The 20068-nt window shown below is 33.0% G+C and overlaps 2 protein-coding genes across 2 annotated transcripts in view; one reads left to right on the plus strand and one right to left on the minus strand.

The window, feature by feature from the left end:
* Window positions 1-2602: 2602 nt before the first annotated feature.
* On the minus strand, window positions 2603-10386 carry LOC105621986. The gene is made up of 7 exons (XM_012203419.1): window positions 10352-10386; window positions 7458-7728; window positions 6582-6796; window positions 5325-5710; window positions 4512-4783; window positions 3465-4069; window positions 2603-3044 (listed from the first exon to the last, which is right to left on the minus strand). Exons 1-7 carry the CDS (start codon window positions 10384-10386, stop codon window positions 2603-2605), a joined length of 2226 nt encoding a protein of 741 aa, XP_012058809.1.
* Window positions 10387-12192: 1806 nt separating this feature from the next.
* Window positions 12193-20068, plus strand: part of LOC105621988 (1-phosphatidylinositol 3-phosphate 5-kinase) — a 9897-nt gene continuing 2021 nt past the window's right edge. The window contains exons 1-10 of the mRNA XM_012203421.1: window positions 12193-12307; window positions 13780-13985; window positions 14092-14281; window positions 14719-14956; window positions 15140-15346; window positions 15429-15643; window positions 15713-16055; window positions 16129-16489; window positions 16593-16863; window positions 17028-19707. Of these exons, the coding sequence (XP_012058811.1) occupies window positions 12193-12307; window positions 13780-13985; window positions 14092-14281; window positions 14719-14956; window positions 15140-15346; window positions 15429-15643; window positions 15713-16055; window positions 16129-16489; window positions 16593-16863; window positions 17028-19707 (4826 nt within the window). The remainder of the gene's footprint in view (window positions 12308-13779; window positions 13986-14091; window positions 14282-14718; window positions 14957-15139; window positions 15347-15428; window positions 15644-15712; window positions 16056-16128; window positions 16490-16592; window positions 16864-17027; window positions 19708-20068) is intronic.

Here is a 20068-nt window from a genome sequence, read left to right on the forward strand (position 1 = left end):
TTTTTTTAAAACTTTTTTAAACTTTTAACTTTAACTTAAATTAAGTTAAAGTTAAAGTTTAAACTTTAACGTTAAACGTAAGTAGTAGTAGAGTACTCTCTCTCTCTCTCTCTCTCTCTCTCTCTCTCTCTCTCTCTCTCTCTCTCTATTTTTTGCTAAAATTTTATATAAATTTATATATTTTATATATTCTTTCTATAAATAATTCTTTAAATATTCTACAATCTTTTTCTAATTTTTTCTATTCTAATTACATAATTCTTATTCTAACAAAATTTCTCTTTCTTTAATTTCCGAAGAGAGCTTATAAAATCTGAAAAAGCTCAAGGAGTATTTTTTTAAACTTTTTATAAATATAACTCTTTTATAAATATAACTCTTTATAAATATGAAAATATTTTAAATATTATGAGAAATTATGAGAATGTTTTTTTATCATGATTTCTATGAAATTCCTCCGTTTTACTAAGTAGTATTTAGATCCATTAATTTTTGTTTACAACTATCAACTTACTTTGAAACTAACTTCAAATTTTTCTGAATCGTGATGCAATAAGACATAAAAAGAATGACAGGAAAAGATTACTTTTTTGTACCTAAAAAGGAGTTATTTCTTATTGAATTGTATATAATTCAATAAATTCAAAAGTTATTATATGCATAGCCTTATAATTTACGCAGTCAAGAAACTAAGTTATTGTCAAATATAAAAGGATAAAAAAAAAGGTTTGATTTCATGCTGTTATTACGTTGCACAGCAAACAACAAAGTTAATTGCTCACAGCAAAAGAATTCTCAGTCGGGATTATGAAACATCTATTTTCTTGAATATTGCAGTTATTCATTAGAGGAGAAGGAAAGGAAACGTGCGATTTCTTCGCGCCAAAAGAAAAACGCCAAATTGAAAGGCCAATTTTAAAAAAAATATATTCAAGCGTGTAATTATGCACAATTGGTTGATTTGTACCAATCAATTTTTATTCGCGCGATGTTGAATTGAGCATCAAATCGATATACTAAGATAAAATCCCTCCCCAAAGCTGAATAATTACATAAGAAATCTAAAGGAATTAAATTGGTGGCGGATAATAATAAACAGAATTTGAAATTAAAGGTGAAAGTAGAGCCCACGATATCAGTTTATGATTAATTATGTACAAGCATAAGATTTTCTTAGCGATATAACTGAATCGCATTAATCCAATTAAAGTTACAATGAGTTGCAACTTTCTTAATTAGCATGACTATCGACTTAATATTTTATGGTAATTGCTTTTTCTATCATCCGATTTTCATTTAATATCTGTAAATGATTTAATGATTTTTATAATATATATGTTTAGAAAACTGCAAAGTATAAAACGATTTCAATGCTTTGGGGTGGTGCCAAAGCATTTAATTCATGTATCTACCACACTGAATATTGTGAAAAATATTATAGAAATGAATTTATTTTTTTTTAATCAAAACATCAGATATTTATAACAAGCATTTATAACAAGCAAGTATATATATCTTCATTAATAAAAAAAGTTGTAGCATAATAAAGCAAAAGAAATCTTGAGTACTAGCCACACTAAGCATCGCAGAGTTAACATTAACGAAATAACATGATGCTTAAAAAAGATCACCAAAAACTGGGCATCGTTTATATATTTGATTATAGATTAACAAATGGCAGTAATACAAGGATATCTTATCATATAATGTTTATAATAATAATTAATAGTAATAATTAATTAGCTCGTCATATCAAACCAGATAAGAGAGAATCTAACAATGTTTCAAATTAATATTTAATATTTAATATGAATTACAAATCTATTCCATATTTAGCTCGTACGTCATATTTAATTTAAAATCTGACCAATTCCAAGTTTTGTTTGTCTAGTTAAAAATTGCTTATTGTTTAGTAAAAACAAAATGAATGTTATTAAAGGAAAACACATGTCTTTCAAAACTTTTTTCGTTTCAAGAGTCTCTGCAAAGATTAGCAGTCGCTTCAACTCTATAGTATGTATTTAAAAATAAATTTGGCTAATTAATTCCAGTTATTTTATATGCAAAGTTATAGGCAGTGTTAAATTTGCCGTCAGTTTAATATCCATTATTTAACAAAAAAGTTTCAGACGGCAATTTCGTTTATAATTTAAAGAATATACTGTTATCTAATTTGAGTTACTTTTGTGATGATTCCTATAGGTCGTCACTATTTTGTATTCAATATATCACTAATTTAATTTAACTAAAAACAATAAAGTTCAACATTTTAACTCAAGAAATATATCAAATTTAATATTTTATTCACGAGGAATGCGTTATCAGCGCCATTGCATCATTCTATTCTTATTTTATATCTAACGATAAAATGACATAATAGCATTGATAGTGTGTTCGCCAAGTGCAATCTAAATGTGTACTTTAATAATGTGAATATAAACGCTGTTTACTTTAAAACTAAGCAATACTATCACAGAAATGAGTTAATTAGAAAATTATTTTGTATTAAAATAATACATAGTTTCAACACACTTGGAAATTCAAAATAAAATGTTATTTAACTTAGGGAATTGGTTTAAATTTGATCTTTTAACAGTGTAGACTAAATCGTATTAGTATTGTCGTACCACGGTGGCATCCATCTGGACGGTGTTTTGGGTCTCCCTCGAGAGACCCCCGGTATTGGGACATCGAGGCTTCTATCAGTACGTTTTCTGCGACCGCTATTTCTATCTGGTACGTTCTTTGAAGCGTTATCTAGGATTACAAATGGTTGATCATTCGCGCGACGGTCTTGTCTGTTTCTGCCAAAACTGGGCGAATATGGTCTGGCAACGTCGTCACGAATTACTCGGTCAGCCGAAGGGCTGCGTATTCTTCCGGAAGACTGTCCAAGTCGACCGAATCCTCGTCGCTCGTTATCAACATCACAAACGTGTAAACGATACGTTGGACTGGGAGATCGGGTCCTCGTGACGATAGTACGATCCAGATCCAATTGCGTCGGTCTCGGTGCTGCTGCGGCTTGAGGCAACTTGGAGCTTCTAGAAATCGAATGTGCTGTATAAAGCGAAGTGAAAAGTTTTCAAATTTAACGCTACTTCTTGAAATCTTAAATTGTTGCATGTCTCCGCTCGGAAAAGGATATTAATATAATATAATATAATGTTGTTAATATAACATTAGCTAACGGTCTAATTAAAAATAATCTTGTTAATTTTCAAAAACAATATTATTATATAATGAAATAAATAACATTTTAAATAACATTAAAACAAGAGTATATTTGTTTTATTAATATTTTTACTGAATAAACAAGATTATTTTCAATTGGTTTCCAGCGATACTGTTAATACAATATTTCTTTATTCGTGCAAATTTCCATCCCAAAAAAATTTTTGACTTTAATCTCGTAGTTTACGAACAAACTTTTTTTTTCTCTAATACAACAAATGTAAACGTACCTTCTACTAGCAGGCGGTGGTTTCCCAGTGACGTTCTCTTCGTGGATCCGCGTGTCTAGCACACAAAAAGCATCCTGTCCTTGCGCGACGGTTTTGTCTCCACTGTTCAACCAGTGTTCTTTCTTTGTAATTGGACTACGATCACCCCTACCACGAGTAGTTCTAAGATCATCGCAGCTTTGACGATCGTATTTTGCGCAATAAACATTCCTATATTCCGGTTGAAGATCAAGATTACCCTCCAACCGCAGATTAGCCGGCATCTTCAGCGTCTCGACTCTTGGTACATATCCATAAGGAATATATTGGGATCTCACTTCGCTAGTAGGTTCATATTCATACATATGGCTTTCATGAGGCATCGGTTTGCCGTAACACGTGCTATTACGACCAGAAGAAGACACTTCTGTTGGTCGCAGCATCATCGGTGGTTTACGATAGATAGGACGATCTCGGGGATAATCGAGATACTTGGAATGATACTCTGGATCCTGATCGATCTTTATAGAAAATTTAGAGCGCGATGGCGAAGTCATCTTTGAGCCATCGGCGCGACCTATCTCAGTATCCGGTTTCGCGATCTTCGGTCGTTCACGTGGAAAATCCTAACAATTACATTTTATATGAAATCTTAGATAATTCTATAATTGTTAATAGAAAACATATCGCAAAATTAAAAACTTTTCAGAGTAGTTTCAAAATTCTTTCTAAATTGGAACGTTGAAACAGCGAACATACATAACTTCACTTTCTTTCCATGTTATACTTTCAGTTATAACATATTCTTTAAAACTATGTCATCTCATATGTAAGTTTTCAAAGATTATGTAAATTTCATCACTTAAAATTTTGATACTTTTTTTGTTTCCACACAAACAATGTGTCATTTTTCCACAAAAATTAATATTTAGAATCAATTTCTTTTATCTCAAAAGTGCTATCTTGTATGTTCTTTTTTATCACCGCGGAAATATATATGAGATATATCTATTTTAATATACGTATATTAAGATGTATAGAGCTTAATAATTAATTTTCAACAAATACCTTATATGCATCACGATATTCGGGAACTTCGAGTGGCCGATTATTTAGATCTTCCAATTTCGATACCAACATTTTCATCTCCTCATCTTTCCTCCGCTCCTCTTCTTGACTTCTCATCCATTTGTTTTCTTCATTATTGTCTTTAAGCCGTTCAACTATTTCTTGTGCCTGTTTAACGCAAGGATGAGCGAAATTTTCGGTGCTCTCGGTGTTTTGATAAAAGTCTCCGCCAGTTTTTAAATGCATTCGAGGTTTCTGTGGCTGCGATTTATCTGTAATATGTACTCCAAAGAAAAGGGGATTACGACAATAAAATAATCCTAAAGTAATCAGACTAGAGATTGAAATTGAAATTGGATTGAAATTTATAAGAAAACTAATCTTAAGTTCAATGAATTGTGCTTTGGTTGATTAAATTTTAATCTCAGTTTCCAGTCTAATCACGACCTGTATCAGATTACAGATTTAGATTGAGATTAAATTGAAATTTGACAAATTAAAGCAAAATTCACTAAACTTGGTATTGGTTTTGTTTTTTCTAATTAAATTTCAATCCAGTCTCTAGTCTGATAAGCTTAAAGAGAGCTATTATATTTTATTAAATACATTTTAAACATTTTAAACGGTAATATTTTTAATTCTAAATAAATATAAATAAATATAAATATAAATTAATATTCTTTAAAATTTTCCTTAATTTATAGCTATGAAAATAAAATTTTTTAATTTAAATTATTTATATATATTTTTTAAAATTAAATTATTGTTATAAATTATTTAATAATCATATTACTTTTAATTTAATGCTGTTACCTTTGACGCTGTAGTCTCTAAACACATCGGTATATTCCGGCATAAAGTAAGTATCCCCCTCAAGTTTTAAGTTCGTGCTTCGCCTTAACAATTCTGGCCTTCGTGCCCCCACGAAAGGGACGTATTTGTCTTGATTTTCCGTTGCTGTTTCCAACTCACCCTCCATCTTCAAGTGGGTGGGTACACGCATAAGTTCCGGTCGGCTAACGTTGAGCCACTCGATAAATTTCTCGCACTTTTCCGTCATGGTGTCCAAATCACCTTCCATTTTCAGGGATGTAGGTCGGCGTATGAGCTCAGCACGATGCTGACCCTCATAAGGTATGTACGCTGAATATGTTTCCGTATCGGTATAAAAATCACCGCTGCACTTCAAGCTGGTACCCCTTTTCACAATGCAATAACAATGAATTTATAAGATGACAATAATTTAAAATACAGTGATTATAGCAAAATAAGTTCCATTTTTTATATGGTTTCGATTTTTTAATAATTATATTAAAATATGTGATTCTTTTTGAATTTTTGATTCTTACTTCTTCTCTAAATTAATTTTAAAACTTTAAATTACTTAATGCGACATTACATTTAAAAATTTTAAATAAGATTTTGTATATATTTACAAATTTTGCATAATTATAAAGAATTTAATTATTTGCTTCAACTAGTATGTCAACATAAGAAATAACTTATTACATATCTGTATCATTTGCGAAATAAAATGCTTTGAAATATATGCTTGCATTTTATTAAATGTCACAGAAACCTAACAAAGAATACAAGAAAACAAGAATACAAGAATACAAGAGTCGATTTCGTTGCCAATTTAGTTGCATGACAGTTTTATATTTCTTCGATTTGCATAAACTCGCGTGTTTCGGAACAGTTCGATATGATAAGCTTTACAGGATTCACGACGTAAAAGACATCTTCGTAAAATTAACTAAACGAATGAAAATTAGAATTGGATCAATGCACATTATAATGTAATGGTATTTTATTCATTGCCTTTTCGTATTTTAAATTATTTATTGTCTTTTTACCTTTAAGATTTATGTTTTAATAAAAAAATTGTATTTTATATTGATATATTATTTATATTAATATTATATATATTAAAATATATTATATTAATATATATTATTATGTGATATATTTCATGTTCATTATTTGTTTAACTGTATAAATATATATTTGTTAATTATATAACGCGATTTTATAATTATACAATTTATACTAGCAACAATTGAATTTTACTTTCTGAACGAAGGGCGTCTCATTGAACTGTCGCATTGACGAACTCCCGTCTCCATCACTTCGTTTCTATGAACTACTTGAGAGGAAACATTCTCATTTTTTCCAGATGAATCCTCGATTTCGGCTTCATGTTCTTTAAGATCCATGCAATTCGAAGATTGCGCATTTTCAGGAATTCCATCTACGTGCAAATAATCTTCAGGCCAGAAATTTTCCTATTACATAAATTATTATATAAATTATTTAAGTATAAATTAGTATACAATTTTAATGTAGAAAATGTTAAAAAAGATAAATTTTCACACACAAGCACAGTGTATAAAAATCTACCTTTTTTATTGCTCACTAAAAGCAAAAAAACAATGTTTAATATAAATTCAAAAATATTTGATACAAAATATAATTTAATTAGCGATAATGTAAATAACTCTTGTGCCTATTTGATATAAATGTAATGTAATTAATAACTGTATACAGTAAAACTCCGAATATATTAGGGCACAAGACATTTCCGATAATAAAGACTCACTAGTATTTATTCCGATAATAGGACCTAACTTTCAGAAAACTGAAGTCGAACACGTTGAGCTCTTATTATCCAAATTACGGCGTCTTTACTTCAGATAATAAGAGCTCAGTATATGAGTTCGTAGATTTGGAACTGAATACGAACTTGTCCGTATAAATAGAATGCAGATGAACAAAGTTTCATTCTATTGTATATTATTTTACGAAGATCTTATCTTTTAATTGATCATAATAATAATATAATTTATATTCTATTTCGTTAAACAACTAAACAAATTAAAATATTTTTAAAAGGATTTTTATTTCTCGAAGTGAAATATGTATATATTTTATATGAATATTTTATACCTTAGATAGTTCTTTAACATTTGCACCGAATGCGCGCCGATATTCAGAAGCTGAACACTGGACTACCGATTCTGGGTAAGATTGCAGATTGTCCTTCGGTTGATCCTGCACCCGTTTCCTCCGATAGCGAGCCAGCTCGTCGACCGTTAATTCCTCCAAGAATGGCCATCTTTCCTTGGTCTTGCTCTTACGTCCTTTGTCCTTGCCCTTACCATGCGCTACCTCGGAATCCGAGGACGACTTACCGACACCACGAGGGGAGGATCTTTGCCTAATTGTAATCGATTAGAAAATGACACCGCTTAACAGAATTTAAAATCTACTGATTTTATTTTTATTAAATAATATTTTATCTTAAAATAATTTTATTTTAAAAATAATTGCCAAGCTTTTTTTTAATTTTTATTATGAAACTTCGTTTAGACCGTCGACTTCACAAGTATTGCGGGCGAGCAGGACCATTCGCGACATGGTGTGGCTAGACAGCTTGAGCTTACTGAAGATGATGAGGAACCGAAGTCGCGAATTAAGGATATAGGAGGGCGGGCCGGCAGGAGCGGCGAGGAGGCACAGGGAGGACGAGGAACAGGAAGAGAGTGGTACGATGGTACCGAACATGCCGTTACAACGGCTCTCCCAGACGCGACGAATCGATCTGCAAAATGCGCGGAGAGCTTGAAAAATAAATCTCATCCTGGCTTAATAGCTTGTGCGCACGTCAGTCTTCGCGAATTTATGTCAAAGATAAACATGATATGCGTAAGATGTTTTTAAAATATATATAATTTTGACTATAATTATTACCATGGCAAAAAAATTTTGAGAATTAAATGAACTTGTTTTTTTTTCTAATAAATTGTAAATACTTATCGAATATCTCTGAAGAGGAAAATATAATAAAGGTAATCGAGAAATTAATATGATCTTTATAATTAATAAATAAATTATTTATCATAAATAATTTGTCTAAATGTTACACTATTTCTATTTTATCTACTTTATTAAACTAAATTTCCTATACTTAATTTATTTGAATCAGCAAAGAGTTTAATCAAGTAAATGTATACTTTTATCACTTTCATGCTGATTTTCTAAACATAATTACATAGTTGCAAATGGAACGAGCGACTGACTCTAAAAAAATTATCTGTAGAATAGCATGTTTATGATCTCACTGTTGCCAAATATTTTGCATATGTGCAGGCTAAAGGCAACTATACGGCACGTAAAGAGCATGTAGATATTTTTCCCTTCCGCTTTAAACCCTTCCTCGTCGGAAATTTGATAAAGCGAATTGACAATCTGTTCGAACCTGACAGCTTGTTTTGATATCGTTTTACTCGACACGAATTATGTATACCATATTCTTTCTTTTTCTTTCTCGTCCTTACAGCTCGCGCGTTCGTCGATTTATTCTCTGGTCGATTCGTAATACCGAGGTTTCGTTTTGCTCGACCCAATGGCCCCGATTTTAACGGACCCTATCCTACCCCCACACTGACTTTCTCCGCACGACAAATCTGTATGGGCGGCTAAATTAATGTCCGTACCACGTGGTTCTTGCACGCACCGGCCGACACGCGATTCAATATACCACCGGGTTCGCCGGCCGGTCAGTTATTCTACTGTCGCGGTGCGTGATTCAATCTGAACGCATTTTACAGAGCCACCGTAGGTGGCTTGCACGCGAGCTTTCTTCATGGGAGGAATCCAGGCCGTGGCCATCAAAAGTCTCACCTATCTCGTCTCTTATCGCCATTGCTTTTCAAATTAATACTATAATTAGATGCGCTAGCGAGACGAATTGAATATTTTATTTAGCGATATTTCAACCCTTGTCTATGTTTTATTTATGCCCTAGTCCCCTAAAATTCCGCAGCGCCACATTTATTTGATGGAACACCTTTTTACCGCATTACTTTGTAAAATTAATGCAGTAAACGATATACATCTCGTTTAAACTGTTAAATTGTCTAGGCGTGATCTAACGATCGGGATAAATGGGATTAAACGGCGATGATCATTTAGCTGAAAGCATACTTGCGAAGTGCTTGCCACTTATCAAATTGAAAAAGACTCTCGAAAGTATCGCGCAAAGGCGAGAAATCAAATCAATAATATTGATGATTATAATCTTCAATATTGATAATAGATTGTTATAATTAATAGCTATCTAATTATGGATATTTTATAGAGGATATATAAAATCCTGAATTTTAAATACACATAAAATAAATGCATTATTAGCACAGCATACATTTCTATTATTTATAAAATATACTTTATTTTGTCATTTAAATCTTGTAATATCTGTATATTATTATAACTACAGCAGTAATGTATTTATAAACGAAAATTTATTAAGAATAAAAATAATAATAAACAAATAAAATAATAAAATCATAAAAAAATGTTAAATGCAATTATCATTGTTTTATACAGAAAATGACAAAAAAGAAAATGAGCGAAAACAATATTCTTATAAAAAATTTATTTTAATCGCGAATTGTTTTCCACATAAATAAATAACGGAAGTTTAGAAAGAAGTAAATAATATTTTCTAAATTCTTTGGAATAGAATCTCACTTTAAAAAATTAAAATTGAGCCAATCTTGAACAAGAATCAATTTTCAATCTGCAAAAATTTCACTCTTTCATAAAAGTTTCAGAGAGTGGAAAAAGGTAATTTAATATTATTATTTTGTATGTAATAAATATATTTGGTTTGGATTGGACTAGTCTTTATCTGGCAAAAGATTTAAATTTTTACAGGAAACAGCACGGCAATGCGAGCGGGCAAATAATTATTCTACGAATCCGAGTTAAAGAGTTAATTAAACGGCGTAACGTATAAGTATACTTCGATCGTGGCAAGAAGCAGCGCGAAATGTTACCTTTTGCCGGGATGGTCGCTTTTGCCCTCGCCCATCGCATCGTCCTACTCAGCAATTGCTCCTTCGAAGGATGCGAAGTGGTGACGGTCAAAAAGATCGGGGGATGTATCGTCTTCGAATTGGTATTCGGTAAATGAAGAAGAGGAAAAGGTACGAAGAAAGATGTAAGCCGAGCCAAGCCTTCCTTCTGGCGTGACTAGCTTTTCGGAGATGTTGATAAGAAGGTGAGAACCGGTGTGATACACCTGCGCAGTTGTGAGGGTTGGTCCGCCCCGTGGCAGGGTGGTGAATAGGTAGTTTTGAGACGTCAGTTTAGATGGAGACTTTAACTTGTTAGTTAAATAACGCAGTTTAATAAAAGATCAAAAGCAATAAAATACAATTTCAATCTTGGAAATATCCTGTTAAGTTAGAATTTTGAGATTAAGATTATAAAAGAGAGCTGTTTCAACATAATTCATCATACTACAGTGTACAATGTGTTAAAAGAATTCCAAATAAAGTATTTTATTGAAATTTTCAATCTTAAGGATATTTATTGTAAATAATTAGGATAATAATAAAGTATTTATTAAATAAAATATAAATTATATGTTGAGTCTATAAATTAAATTGCAGGATTGCTTAAAGAGCGCAAATAATTTATCAAATGTCAAATCCGCTTTATTATCTCATTTGAATTATTTGTATTCGATAATCTGAGAGAGAAATTCATATCTTACAAATAATATATTATAGAGTGATACGTGTTTTAAGTGTATAATAATAAATAATAAATGAAATATTGAATAAGTACATATAATATATAATAAGTTGATACATTGATAATTAAATTTTATACAAATTAGATAGTTTTAATCCTGCCTTTTAATAAAACTTTGAATAGTTGATTAAATACTTGATAAATAACTTGATAAAAAAACAATTTATTAAGTTTAATATGCAATTAGATGTAAAGAATGAAATTTATATCTATTTTAAAATTTATATATATTTTAATAAAAAACATATTTATGTTATGATATGATAATCATTATATTAATTTATATAAATTAATTGATTAATTTCTTATATCAATTTCTTATATCAATTTTTCTATATTATTTGTATCTAATTGTATGTAATTTTAATGTATTAAAAAATTTTAATAAATCAAAATGATTTCACAAATTAATGTTATTTTATTTTCTTTAGTAATCGAAATCGTACACAATTTCAATTTACTTTTAAAATATAAAAAATTACAGAAGAAGTAATATAGTACTAACTTAATTTCTGTAAATTCTTTTTCATCAAAATAAAGACAAACTTTATCTTTTTAACTTTATTAATAATGATACATACCATGAGTGAAGTTTGAAAAAAATTAATTGTATTATACAACATTTGAAAAAATTCAATTGGATTATTTTGAAAACATTTCACCAATTAGACATATAATTTCTTTGAACTTGCTGAGTCGCGCGTCGTATATCTTCAATGTCTTTGCGGTATTTCCGGTGGAACTCGAAGTTATACCAGATCGCACGTAATTATTTACCCTTTGGGAACATTCGTAAACGCGATGTAGTTCAGGATGCAATGTTTCGTGAACACGGAGGCGCTAGTGGACAAATTCCCTTCTCAAGAAAATTCCAAGAATTGTCGGCGCCAGCTGTCGCCACAATCGCGATCATCTGATCGGCTGTCAAAAGTCTTCAACCGCTCAACCACCGTGCATCTGTTACTCTGTTTGACAGGATCAGTAGATCCTGCAGGATCAGCGAGAGTGAAAATGTTCGGAAGAATATCGTGGCATCGTTTGGTTTCAAAATGTTCGTGAGAAGATAGTATCGGCGAGAATGAACAAGAACATGAATTCACCGTCGAAACTCACGGAGTTCGCTCCGTTGAGTCCCGAAGAGAGCCAACCCGTAGTAGCTTCACTCTTCTCCAAGTTCTTCAGCTTCACCAGGAGTTAGTATTCTGAACATAGATCTTTATTACTTATTACAATTATTATTTTTTATAAGTAAGATGATACTGAAATTGATGGTTGGTAATGCATACTTTTTCTAAGGATGAAAAAAGGTCATACAAACATAGATCCTGAAACTCTTCCTTTCCAAGATAAACACTTTTTGTTTATGATGAAAAATGTACTTTTAGCAAGACATTGTCTACGAGAAAAGATCTCTTAGATGCAAAGCTTCTATGGTATCTTCTTTAATTTGTCTATATGTCAACTGAACATCTGTTCATTCAATATATAGAATAACAAAATCTGATGATATTAGGTCTGTTATTTATCGATAAGTTTTCTGAACTGACACACATCGATGTGATAACTCAGACAAGATAATATATATATTTAAAAGATGTTATAAAGACATCATGAAGACGTCTTTTGGATATAATGTCTAAAAGATATCTAAAAATATCATAAAAGGTCTTCTGAACAATGCGTGTTATTTAGGAAGTTGAAGTGATTAAATATAGTTCATTTATTATTTCCCAGATAGTCAAATAAGGACAATATGCCATTTTGCCGTTACTTATTTCGCATTCAATTTCATCAAATTAAAGCTAAGATATTTCCACAAACTGTCTATTGTTCTGATGTCACGTAGTCTCTCTTAGAATTCAGCAAATTGCTGGCAAGTTGTCATGTGTGCATGGCGTGCCATCAATTTGCTATCAACGTGACGTTTATTATTTTTCAATGTATATTCTTACAATTTCGTAAACTCATGAAATTTATTTGCCCTCCTGATGCTAATTCACATTAGATTCCAATGACAGCAAATTGTCGACAAGTTGAAAACAATACATACAGTGCATTAATTTGTTCCACATGCTATATCTTGCTTGATTATCTGAGTTGTTTTTAAACTGATTTAGTATGATATATTTTATCTTCAATGTCAAAATGATATACTTTACCATATTCTTTACTTCTAACAGAAGAAAAGTGATAGTGCTTGTAATTCTTTGTATTATAGCTATTCATCAAAAATTTTGCAATCGCAAATATGTTTACATCTCAAAAAAGAAGAATTCCGAATCTATGGCTGCATTCAACAGAAAAAGCAACTTTGCACAACTGTTGAAAGATTTTTTAATATGATTGATTATTATACATTTAGATCTAAGGAACTGAAAGCAACAATCATTTTAATTAAAAGAATCTAACAACAGTTGCAAAATTGCTGAACGCAACCTAGATTTATATTTGGATTTTTATTTTCATTCTTAAGAAGAAAACAAAATTATACTGTGAGACTTATTCCAGTGTCATCCTATATGTAGTTATCAATATGTTATTATTATTCATTAAATATTAAATGTATGTTGTTATAATAAAAAAAGATTGCAATTCTTTATTAAAAAAAATAATAATCTTTTATGTAATGAGTGAATAATTTCTAATTATTGTGATTTACATTTAGATAATGCTAACGATTCCACGGTGTCTTCTAACAACGACGAGCGCAGCTCTTCCGATTCAGAATCCTGGAAGCAGTCTGAGAGCACCGAACAAACCCCAGATGATGATAGTACTAGTATAATGAATTTTCCATTGGATACTAACGAAGGCCGTAGCTTACCAAACGTTCTGAAACGCATCAGTAATATTGTAGCATTAAAAAGTAATGTAAGTTTCAAAGATATTTTTTATGATGAACGAATGCGTTTTACTTTATTTTTTTATATTATAATAATATAAAGAGTTTTTATTATAATAATTATTTGTAACACAGAATTTACGTTCATATAAGGATTCTCAATTAAGAAGCTACTGGATGCCAGATAGTGTAAGTAAACAGTGCTATGAGTGTGGCGAAAGATTTACGACGTTTCGACGAAGACATCACTGTCGCGTGTGCGGACAAATCTTCTGTTCCAAGTGTTGCTCCGATCAAATACCAGGGAAAATTATGGGATGCACTGGTATTACAAATAAATTAACGTTACTCAAACACAATACTCATATACAATAGCTACTAATGCCTTGCGATTTTTATTTTGAGTTCAACATTGAAAATTGATGATTATACTCAAAATTAGAAATATTTTTTAACGTTAATTGAAAATATGAGACAGTTTTATTATTTATATAAGTATAATGAAAATTGAATATCTATAGGTTTGCTTTTTGTAACTGAATATATACTTTCTGTACTTTATATGTAAAATATAGATACATATTTGAAATTTGGAAAGCGAGAAGGAAATTACAGTCTAATGTAGGAATATATAAAAAACAAACTTTATATAACTACAACTAGCAAATATTAGGTTATATTGGATGCAATTATCTTGTATATTTTTATAAATACATACGCGTAAGTATTCTCTATGTTATTTGTATCTTTTATATTTTTCAGGAGATCTTAGAGTTTGTACATATTGCTGTAAAGTAGTTCTTTCGTATTTGCAATCATCGGATATGAGGAGTGATTTGTCGGCAGATTTGAAAGCTCTGCAGGAGGATCTTCAAGTAAAGTATGGAAATGACTCACCGCTATTAGCACGAAAACATGCTAATGAAACAATGGGCGATGAAACATCGATATGTCGAAAACCAAGTGTGGGATATATGGAAGAGAATTATGCAACTGGACGGTATGTTAAGCAATCTACACTAAAAAATATACGTGTGAATTTAAACTAAAACACAGTGTTTATATAATTCTCATTGTACTGATATAAACCGCATTTATAAATCCACACTTATATTTTTAAAGTATACGTATATCTTATCTATATACTTGTTTCTTATACATTTGAATTTATTTTTTATTGTAGGTCGAGCGGTAGCTATTTAACTTCACAGGAACGTTCTCTTGTATTACAAAATTCGGCTTCTTTAAGAATGATCTGGGAAGAATTATTTCGCTCCAGTCAAGCCATTCAGTTGCAAACGCATAGAATTCGACTGAAAAGTTATCACAATTGTTTTCTGGCGAACGAATTGGTGAATTGGATGATAGTTCAGAATAAAGCAGCAACCCGGTACATATCTGAACAGTACTAGATTGTTAATTGTTCTAATCGTGCTAATTCATATCAAGACTGTAACTTGCACTTTTTTTAGTGTGCAGGCGACTGCGATAGGCCAAGCATTACTAGAAGCGGGTTTTATCGAATCAGTTGTCGCTGATTACGTATTCAGCGATTCGGCGATCGTATTTAGACCGGTACCGTTATCTTCCTTGCAAAATATAGACTTGTTAACGGAAAAGCGAACGACTTGCGATGCGCAAGAGCCAGCCTGGGTAAAAACTATTCCTCAACACGATTCAGCTACGGGTAATATGATAAATTAACATTATCAACAACGAGATGAACAATTGCTCAATGATATTCGATTACTTACAGATTCTGAGAGCGAGACTAGGCCGATGAGCTCGCACTCGCAAACTTTTGGTCGTTTACCGTCGTCCAGTTCGAGCTTTTATCTGGATTTAAATCTAGAAGCATCCACCGTCACGTTAAAGAGACCAACCTCGGAAGATTTAACCGCGATTTCCGTCGACAGTAGCGATGGAATAATCGAACAGAAGGAAATTAATCTTAAATCGCACGACTGCAATCTCAAAATATGTGACGATCTTTTAAGTGATACGCTTCAAGTACATGAATTTAAGGAGAAAAACGGTTGGCACAGAGCGACTAATCTGAAGACAGCATTTGGCGAATTAAGCGCATACGAATGTTTAACGTAAGTTTTTTTTCGGTATTTAATAATGACAATAGTGGTAAAGTAGAAAAATAAACGACATATTTGCTCATAGATCTGCGTACAAAACGCATGAAGATTCTCTTATTAAGCAACTTCTCAGCAAAGAAGGTTTGTCGCAAACGTGGTCGAATACGATTTTGTCTATCGCGCACCAGATAATCGATCATGTTAGGCCGGATCTGAATCATGACGCAGATAATCTAGATATTCGACAATATGTACAATTCAAGAAATGCCTCGGTGATAGCAGAGATGACTGCGAGATCGTATCTGGCATAATTTGTAGTAAGAATATTGCTCATCGCGGTATGAACGCTATGATAGCTCATCCAAAAATCTTATTGTTACAATGCGGACTAATGTATCAACGTGTAGAAGGCAAACTAATAAGCTTGGAGCCTGTAATGATGCAGGTACGTTGCAATCTTTTATTATCTTCACTCGATCAATCTTGTGTGTATACTTGTATTATTCTTAAAAATAATTTTATAATATTTTAATTTCTTAAATTCCTAGGAAAACGAGTATCTCGGACACACAGTAGCGAGAATCACCGCTCTAGGTCCAGATGTAGTATTAGTACATCGATCCGTAGCCAGATTAGCTCAGGATAGATTAAGGGAATGCGGCGTGACATTAGTGCTAAATGTAAAGCTTAGTGTGCTAAAGAGAGTCGCGCGATGCACGGGTGCTAGTATTGTAAACACTATAGACGCGCACATAAGCGCAAGATATATGCTTGGCACGTGCAAAAAATTTTATTTAAGAAATTTTCCAGATGAACGAAGTAAGTATAAACTATAATATTACTCCCTTACTTGAAACACAACGACGTAACACAAACTAAAAGTTTAATTGAGCTGTTTCACTTTTAGAGGAGCGATACTTAAAATATATATTTTATAACAGTTTATGAAACTTTAATATTCTCTCCTTCTATCTCTCTCTTAGGAGGTGTTAAGACACTGATGTATTTCGAAGGTTGTGCAAATCCACATTTGGGTGCGACAATTGTATTGCGAGGCGGATCACAACTCGAATTAAAAAAGGTGAAAAACGTCACATCGATGATGATCTTTGCAGTTTACTCGTGGCGTCTTGAAAAATCATTTCTCATGGATGAATTCGCCAAACCACCATCACCTAAAGACAATTCGTTTCTGGATGAAACTTGTCAGAAGGATTCCTCGAGTGACGAAAAATTCGAAAGTTGCGTTATCGATGAACAGACGCACGTGATTGAAATGAAAAAACTGTCGAAGATAAATCAAAATCACGAAAATGTTTCTAATAGTGATCAAAAAATACAGAATATCCAGACAAATAATTCAAATACGCCTAAGAATGAAAATGATTCCGAAAATATTTTAAGTACAAATTCTTTAAGAGAAATTTCATCGATATTATCGGAAGATTCCGATCCTTATGACACCTTAAAATTATTTAAAAAGAAATTAAAACCATCTCTGCACGATTCAAAGGATACCATGCCAGTGTCTTGCGAGAACAGTACGGTTTCACATAATGATGATAAATCCAAAAATTTGTTGGTAGATACGGGTTTTGATTCCGACATCACAGAAGTATATAATAATTCCACGGAATTGTTCGCGAGCAAGGAAACATCTACTGAACAAAAAACCGACGATCTCGTCGACAAGGCGAAGTTGAAAGACAAGATATCCTCGGAAGAAAAACGTATCTACGGGGAGTCCATAAGTGATCGAAGCGATCCATTGCATCAATATTTAAATGAAGATGATGAAGATGTATTTAATCATACGAGTCCGAGCAGTCAACGTTTAAGCGTCGCCGATTTTCCACTTTTCAACAAATTCAAGAAAGCGCTCCAAGACACCGTTTTGAGCGTATCACCGTATTTAAAATTTTCAATACCCTATTTGGAGACCGAACTCGGAAGGAATTGCGTATTGAGGAGCTTTTTTCCGCGAGAGATCTATTATTCGGAACAATTTTTAGACAAAATCAAGGAGATCAGGACGAACAGCGTGACTGTAAGCGAGCAGATCGACAATCGTGAGTGTGTAAACATCAAGCTGAAATCGCAGCATCCGTTCGTTCAGGCTCGTCTTACCACAGACGTTGATAATCGCGAAGTGCAAAGTCTTATAGCAAACTTTCGTGCGTGCGGTAACAGACTTTATCCGACGCATAACGTACTGCTGGATAGGATACAGCAATCGCCAACGTTCGAAAGCAATGAGCAGCAGGTGCCTTCCTGGCCGGATTGTTTGGATCCTAACAGCCACCAACGCTTGTCCGTGCTGTTTTGCAGTTTCTCGCACACTGGCAACAACACCCCAGCGTTCTGCGTGAATCCCTGGGTCGTAAACATGACTATGTACGGTCAGAACGACATCGCGCTCGGCCGCTTCCTAGAGCGTTATTGTCTGACGACAGAATATAAATGTCCGGCACAGAATTGTCGCGCACAAATTGCTCAGCATGTTAGGCGCTTTGCGCACGACGGTGGCTGCGTGCACATCACCCTCAGCGAAATGAGCTGCGAGCCATTCGTGCAGGAAGACACTGATCAAATCTTGATGTGGAGCAAGTGCATTAAGTGTAAGAGTGTGTCACCGGTGATACCGATGTCGGGCGATACTTGGTGCTTGTCGTTTGCCAAATATCTTGAGCTACGCTTCTACGGTGGTGTCTACACGAAACGCGGTATGGATGCGTGTCAGCATTCCTTACATCACGATCACTACCAGTATTTCACACGCAGGAATATGCTGGCCGTTTTCAAATTTACCAAGATTTCGCAGTGGGAGATCTCGCTGCCACCACCGTTGATTAACATCATCTATGATCCGAAGCAGCACGCCAATGTGATTGAAGAGATGAAGATCGTGACGTTGAAAGGCGATGAAGTTTTCTCAGCGATACGAGAAAAGCTGACGAGTCTGCAGACGGACCTAGAAGGCTTGAATCTCGCCAAACAACAACTAGCTAAAGATCAGCAATACTTTAAGAACAAGATTGAAGAGATCCAATTGAAGTTAACATCACCAACACTAGAGAATAAGAAGCTAGAAGGTAAAACTTCCGAGAAACAGGTGCAAGGGTTAATGTTCAGGATCGAGGATGGCATTGTAATACTTAAACGGCTCATTGCGGAGGCTGTGTTCACGTGGAATAGCAAATTATCAGAGATATCAGTCAAAAAGAAGGACGAACGGCCACGTCGATTCACCGAACGATCCATGACAGTCGGCAGTAATAGTATAGTCGAAACCGACGGGTATATAACTGAAGACACCGCATCGGAGTCGCAGGTTGAAGACTTGAGCCCTATGTCGGCCGATTACAATGCTGTCGACGCAATCGCAGCGGCACAAAGTGACTTCCAAACATCCGAAGTGATCGAGAATTCTGATAATGAGCCAGCAGAATCCGCTAATAATCCCGAAGACGTCGTCACTATTCAGGGCTCACCGAAAATGCATCAGAGATCACATTCCGACGTTTTACCACTGTCTTCTGATGACATGCACGATAAAAAGAAGAAGAAGAAGACGATTCTGTCACAATTGCTGCCATCTGTTTCTGTGAACCATATAATTTCGAATCCTTTGGGATCTTTAGAGCATTATCTGTTGCCTCTTGGGTATGTTGATTTGTAATCTCGAATCTTGTAGTATTTATAGTGCAGTAATGACAAATTCCAATCCAATTTCGAATCAAAATTTTAAACTATAACAGAAATGATAGAATAAGATTGTCAGAGTAGAAGAAAAAAGAAATTCTCAGATGAAAATTCCTTTCAACTCTAAAACTGCTATTATTTTGCACAGAAATTTGAATGAAAATATCTGAAAAATCAGAAAATTCTCAGAAAATATTCTCAAAAGTTAAGTGTTCATTAAGTGAATGTTTCATGAAATAAAAAATAACATTTTTTTAATTACAAAAGATTTACTCTTTGCTTAATTTTTACTTGATTAAATCGATTGTGAGAATATTATCGT

Source organism: Atta cephalotes (assembly GCF_000143395.1).
Source record: "Atta cephalotes unplaced genomic scaffold scaffold00039, whole genome shotgun sequence".
Taxonomy (NCBI): domain Eukaryota; kingdom Metazoa; phylum Arthropoda; class Insecta; order Hymenoptera; family Formicidae; genus Atta; species Atta cephalotes.

Excerpts from the sequence above, each read along its gene's own strand:
- LOC105621986 (XM_012203419.1), bottom strand. The coding sequence starts at position 10,386 with ATGGGCGAGGGCAAAAGCGACCATCCCGGCAAAAG. Across the intron at positions 5,711-6,581 it reads AGACGCCCTTCGTTCAGAAA|GGGTACCAGCTTGAAGTGCA; the intron begins GTAAAATTCAAT and ends CATTGTGAAAAG. Across the intron at positions 4,070-4,511 it reads AATATCGTGATGCATATAAG|GATTTTCCACGTGAACGACC; the intron begins GTATTTGTTGAA and ends TGTAATTGTTAG.